The 7,118-nt window shown below is 30.7% G+C and overlaps 1 protein-coding gene across 1 annotated transcript; it reads left to right on the top strand.

Moving 5' to 3' along the window:
• The first annotated feature begins 5,195 nt into the window (after nt 1-5,195).
• Nucleotides 5,196-7,118, top strand: LOC149383437 (uncharacterized). The gene is made up of 5 exons (XM_089627791.1): nt 5,196-5,264; nt 5,351-5,609; nt 5,691-5,767; nt 5,900-6,031; nt 6,418-7,118. Exons 1-4 carry the CDS (start codon nt 5,196-5,198, stop codon nt 6,023-6,025), a joined length of 531 nt encoding a protein of 176 aa, XP_089483917.1. The 3' UTR covers nt 6,026-6,031; nt 6,418-7,118.

Below are 7,118 nucleotides of genomic sequence, written 5' to 3'. Positions count from 1 at the left end.
ATCTTGTACGGTGTCGTTTCGATTGCCTTGAAACGACAAAATACAGCCTGGCGTTTGGGTGTATTATTCGGGGAACCAAGATTTGACAGAAATATTAATATATCCATGTAAATTATTGAAAATTATTTAAAAAATAAAAACCTCAAATTTGACGCTTCTATTCCATAACAGAGAGAAGTATTTTTTATAAAAATACTTTTAATTATTTTTCCTCTTTTTTTTTTATCTCTCTCTTGCTCTCCGGCAAGATCAAGTTCGACCCGCTCCGAACACATGTGGACTCTGCATCCCTCGATATTGCGTCCAGAAGATCTTCCCTTGACTCGACTACAGAGTGAATTCATTGGTGCAAAATGTAATCTTCGATGTAGGCAAATGTTCAGAATGCGCCGACAAAGTCGTTTTTGAGTTTTTTATTTTTTTTTTATAATAATTGATAGTTAAAGAGAATTGAATATATTTAGTGTTCGTAAGAATTTTTATTTTTCTTTTGTCTTGTTTAATTGATCTGTGGACAATTTTGAAATCTTTTTAAACTTGGTGACACAAATTTTATTTCGTGGTTAAGAGGCTTGAGTGAAATGAGTAACGAGACAGAGGAATCGTGGGGTATTTTGTGTTCTTATGTGGCATTTTATGTATGGCTATCACTTTTGTATTGTGAAAAATGACGTCATAACATATTTCAACTCTACATATATTTTATTTAGATTATAGTCAAACCGGACCTTCAGAACATTTGTGAAAATGAAATTTCTTTTCCCAAATATAATTTTTCTCGAAATTCTTGCTGCTTCATATGATATACTATTTTTTCCTTGTCCTTTTCACGATTATCAGTTTAATTAGTTTTTTTATCCAAATAATATTCATTGTATTATGTCATTTACATGTTGCAAAAATGTCAGGTTGCTGTGATTCTAGGCAACATCCTATAAAAAAAATGTATCTAAAGTGTAAAATTATCCACTATACATCAGATTCCAATTATAATAAAAGACAATCAGATTAGAATCTAATAATTGATCCAAAAATAATATATAAAAACATTGTCAACATGGAAGAGAGGACAAGCTTTAATAATATTGATACTGGCACATCGCGATAACTCATAACAAAAAATAATCAAGTAACTATAACCAATTAGATAATGATTGACCATAATATTGTTATCTTGTATTGAATTGATAAATCTATACGATGGTTGATTACACGTTACCTTTTGTGTACTTATCTGGTGTCAATTTTTTCTTTAATTTATATTAATATAGCAAAAACATATATTTTGTCTTAAAATATACTGGTAGAGTGTCTATTCTTTGTATAAAAAACATACTTAAGGAGTAATTTGATAATGTTACGTCTAAAATAAACACGCAATTGTTATTGTAACACTTTTCAAACAAAATAGTTACTACCATTTTTAAATGATAAAGAATTTTATTAGATAGAGGGGGGTGCAACTACTAATGCATACTTTGAAAATCTCAAAACAATTATACATTTGATCACAAACTATAACTAACTCCTCGATATATAATCAGATCCAAATGTTTATGGGATTCAAACTGGATTCCGATGATAAAAATTAACAATGCAAACAAATAATCTAACACAACAATGACTTTGTGACAATAACCTTTGTATGACAGATGAGCAAATCTGATCAACGAGGATGAATGACCTCGCAATATATTTAAACATGCATAAACTTAAATTTAACAGGGATTTTATTACAGATGAACGATAACTGATCTATCTTCATATATACAAACAAACAACGTCAAATGCATTAAACAGCATAAATACAGAGCAAAAAAAAATTGTTTACATAGCAAAAGAGAACCGTGTGTTCCATCAGTTATAAGACACTCATCTTAAAGAATTAATTTGTTACTTTTAAAAGTATATTATCTTCCTGAAGTAAAATAATGGACACCTAAGATATTATCTTGAACGATATGTGAAGGGAATGAGTACATTTTTAAAAAATGGTCATTGCAACTTAAGATTAAAATATTTATTCGAAGACTTATAAAACACAGATCCCCATCATAATATGAAGTATGGACAATGTATGGATGATAGGATCTAGTCTATTTGCATATTAATAAAATAGTTTTTTTTTGTTCATCCTTTATTATTAATTTGTCTAATGGAACATCTTAGAGAGATAAATAATTTACTTGATCGGGGCTCGCATTAGAGATTGTCTCTGGTCATTGAAGGTCGTAGCATCTTGTCGGAGTTTGTTGGTAAAAAATGATTCTCATGGAGAGAGAGACGATCTAGAGAGTGATAGCGAGAGCATGAAAAGAGTGAGAATGTGATATGATCATAAAGAATGAGGATAAAAGTTGTTTAAGGGGCATTTTGTTAAAAAAAATGTAAAGAAAGTATAATTTTAAAAGTGTGTTGAACTTTTGATAACAAATCAATTTACTAACTAGTTAAGAGGTACATAAAATGAAAGTTTAAAAAGATAAAATAAATGGGAGTAAACTTGGATATCATGGGTGAACGGATTAGAGCATCTTTAATGGTTGCTTTTAAGGACTTTCTAGTAAATTTTTTAAAAAAGAAGGAAGTAGTTTCACCATTGTTTCATTTTATGTGATTTGTTTCATGGTGCAAATTGACTCTATAGAGCAAATTAGCTCTAAGAAAATTAGTAGGCCCAATAAAAATTTGTTGAATTGTTATTGGATAGTGTTGATATGTGGGTCCTACTTAAGAAACTAAGATTATTGGTTTACCATTAAGGGGGGTTCTTATTTAAGTTGATGTAGCTTGAAAATCCTAGGTGGCAAGTGAAGCCAAAGTTGTATTGGCTTCATCATTAAAGATGTTGGGTCGCTTTTCAGTTGAGTTTAGAAAACACCAACCCAAACAAGGTGATACCAAAATAATGCAAAAAAATGTAGAATATTTGTTGTGTGAGGAAATCTTGGAAATAAACAACCACAAAGATATACCTCTAATAGTCGCTCTCAAATCATATCCACCATTGTCGCTTTACTAGTTTTTCAATTCAATTATCTAATAAACAACCGCAGACTGACATTGCGTTTTGGAATATCCTCAAAATCTCCTCATATGACCGGTTCTTCACTAAGTTAGTATATTTAAATTTATTTTGATATTATTCAGAACTGTCGATGAGATTGTCGTTGCTTGATTTTGCATAACATTGTGTGGGTATGCTTTTTTTTCGCTTAAAGTGTTGATCTTGCGATGTGGGTTCGAGTTATTTTTCAAGTTTTTGTTCTAAGATTTTATATATGGATGGATTCCCCCCAAAAAAAAAATTCACTGCCTTTGTTTGAATCGAATGTTGCATTGACCTTTTGCTTTCTCTTGAAAAGGTCTTTTTTGTTATAATATAAGAACGTAAATATGTTACTACCTAGTTGATGACTATGAATACTATGATGTTACAAGAATTGACATTTTTCCTCGTGCTTACATCGCCCATATCGAATATGTAATATGCGTTTGTGATCTTATCAATGTTTTTTAGGCTAATTAATATGTTTTTTATGAGGAGTTCGTCCACTTTTAACCAATAATTAAAATCAAGGTTTTAATGTACGTAAATAAGTATTGAAGCGTGAGCTCTCCATACCTGAGACGATGTGCTTTAGTTCGTATGAGACGTAAGCCTCAATACGATACATTAAAAATAATATAAATATTTTAACGTAATACGTTTAAAAATAGTATAAACATTTTTAACACAACACGTGAAAAAATAATATAAACATTTTTGACGTAACACGTTAAAAAATTATTCTTATTTTGCTTTCAATTATTCTCTATATATTGACTAAAGAGGTTTAAAATGATGAAAAAGAAGTAACATATATTATCAATTATGTATATTGCTAGAATTAACATGTATCTTATGTTTTATGTTTATATGATTTTAAGTTTTTCTTTCTTCTTTATTAAGCGAGGTGATCATATACATCACAAAATATTTATAGCAATTTGAGTTTGTTAGACTTAGTAATAAACCTGGGCATTTGGTAGGAAACAGAAATTCATTACCATTGAGCACGGAATTCCGGTTTTGATTAAAAGGAATTATTCCTTATAGTGTTGACCGGAATTCTACCAGCAATGGTACGGAAATTTCTATTCCATAGGCAGAAATTTCTTTTTCCATACATAAAAAAAAATAAAATCAATACGATTTCAAAGGATTAAAATGTAGTATTTTTTTAAATAAGGAATAAATTGTAAAATTGAGAAATAAAGAATAATGTATTGAGATTCGGACATTTTTTAATTTAAAGTATATGCTAAAAATAATTTGAAAATTATATATGAAAAATACATATGAAAAATATTTATGAAAAATATATAATATAAATGAATATTTGAGAAGATTTTATGAGATTTTGAGTAGTAGAAGATTGTATCGTGAGGTGTGAAGAAATGTTGTGAATGAGGGTGGTATTTATAAGAGAATGAAAAAGAGGGATTAAAAACAAATTAAAACTTGTGAGACAATCGGAAGAAAGGATTTCGCGTCATTCCATCGCCTTCCGCTGGACATACGGAAGTCGTTCATTCCGTTCACCATCAACGACAAAAGGAATCTTTCCACAGGTAAGTAGCGACCAGAAGGAATCGGAATTCCGGTATCCTTCCAGTCCATATGCTCAGGTTTATCCATATCGCATACACATAATTCACCATTATTTATAAATATTTTTACTAAAAAATGATATCTCTTTTAATATATGATATTTTATAGTCGATCAAGAAAATATCATATAGTCGATCAAGAAAAATGAACTCCACATTTTTATAGTCGTTTTTTTTTTGCTTATTCGCATAGTACGAGACACACTGCTCCAAATTTGAAGTGATATCGACTTGATTCACGTTGTGCTTATGTTAATTATATTTTTTTTATTATATATATGATATTTTATTTAAAACAAAATATAAAAATTGATTTTAAAATTCTATAAAAATAAAAATGACAATATTCACGTGTATACATATATATTTACATTACTAGCAAATTTATAAAATATTATATATGTAATTCTTTATAAAAAAATATTATATACACAAACTTTATATATATATATTTAAAATTGAAAAATATATATGTATTATTATATACAATGTATATATATTATATTTATATTTTTTAAATATATTTTGTCATATATTTGTCAATGGATTTTCTATTTGTTTGTTGGTTTTTCATGAAAAATGGTAAATCAATATGGTCATTTTTCACATTGGTAAATTTTTTTTCTTATGAGTTCTAGTGTCAATAAGACTGTTAGGTTCGATTTTCTATGACTTATCAAATTTTTCGTAAATCAAGAGAAAAACGGTATTTCAAGTCTCGATCAGGATCATCGGCGAGCCGGAGCCCGACGGAGATAGCGCCGGAAACCGTACCGGAAATGCTGGAACAAGTGACGGTGGCTCCGGGGACGGAGTCGCTGGAGACTCTGGCGGCGGCGAAACGAGGGAGTCTTCGTACCAAAGATATGATATCCAACATTTTGCCCGGTGGTTTGAGCAGATTTTGCCTTTTACTCGGCTTCTTCTTCTGGTGTTTCTTTGCCAACATTACCAAGGTCAGGTTCTTTCTAAATTTCTCTCCGACCCAATTTGGATGACCTTAAATTCGGTGCTTTGACTCCAATCGGCTTGTTCAGGCTTTTCAGTTGCGATTTGGATCGCCGAGGTGATGTTCAAATCGAACGACATTGTGAGAAAACAAACGGCTCTGAAGGTAACGATGTAGATTCTCTATTTGTTGCCTTTCAAGTGTAATTGGTTATTTGGTGGTTGATTTCTTCTCCGAAGCTTTTTTTTAATTTAATTATTTATATTATCTTTTGGATTGTTTTGTTATGAATGATAGGGCGAGAGAAAAGTTGCGGTGCTTGTGGGTATTAGTTCAGTATTCATGCTTCATGTTATATGCCTTTGGCTCTGGTTCCTCCCAAATCAGTCCTTCCCTTTTGGCATGCCATTTTCATCATCATGACCAATGGTAATGTTTATCTCTTTCTTATTTCAACTTAACTTCTGCGTGACATCTGCTATGATAATTTAGTCGAAATTCCGAGGTTTTCAGTCAATTGTTTTTTCTCTTGATTTTTCATTTCTGATGAAATCCTTCAAGTTATGCTGTTGGATGGAATGGCTCATTTTCATATTTTGACCATGATACAGATAATATTTAACCTCCATTAGAAAAGTAATATTTTGACACAGATCTTCTATCTGCGTGAGGTTGATTTTTTTTTCTCTTATTATGATAAGAAAATGATTGACATATGGTGGATCAACTTGCCACCATTGATAATGAGCTTTATATCCCAACCACTATAATAATAATTAAAAAAAGGAATTCATGTTCTATTTTACAAATGACAGATATCATGGTAAGGCAAGCCGCAACGGCACTAAAGAGCATGCTTTTGGTGTGTTTCAAAGACAGTCAGGGACGAGACTACCTTAGGCAGGTTTCTTGGAGCTATTAACTTCGAAGTATTTTGTCAACCGTGTTATTCCATCGCCAAAAAATGAATCCAAGGATGCCAATAATCACTTGGTAATTGACTTATTTCCGGGTCTAAAATATTATCACTTATTTCTCTTTTATTCACAATGTCTTTTATTACAAGGGTCGTGTGTGATGGCTTTCTGTTTTCCAATGGTTATTTAATAAACTTGTACGGACAAGAATGACGGTTATGACTTGATCAAAAGTCTGTGTTTCTCTTTTGATTTTTTATTGTAGGTCAATCGTGATTTTGGGTGTTCAGATACGGCTTAAACAGAGTATCAGTTATGGTAATTGACTAATTTTTAGTACATAAACACCGAGCAGTAAACTTATTTTCAGTAGTTTGTTAATTTTTCTTTGCTTCGCTACGAAAATTTGTAATGAGTCCCAAATTACTCTTTTGATGCATAGATTATAAGTCTATTAGTTCATCTTATGTTTATGCAAAATTTGGCAGATATGCTATACTCAAGTGCAACAAAATACTCATTTGACTCTGTTACTCTAGCTATTAGCGTCGACATTTGTTAATCAGATTCTCTACACATGTTTTATTTTAATCATTTGC

The sequence above is a fragment of the Urtica dioica genome, chromosome 10 (genome assembly GCF_054948205.1).
Source record: "Urtica dioica subsp. dioica isolate 48M chromosome 10, U.dioica_male_clone48M_v1_H2, whole genome shotgun sequence".
Classification (NCBI taxonomy): domain Eukaryota; kingdom Viridiplantae; phylum Streptophyta; class Magnoliopsida; order Rosales; family Urticaceae; genus Urtica; species Urtica dioica.
This window is presented reverse-complemented; position numbering and strand designations above follow the sequence as displayed.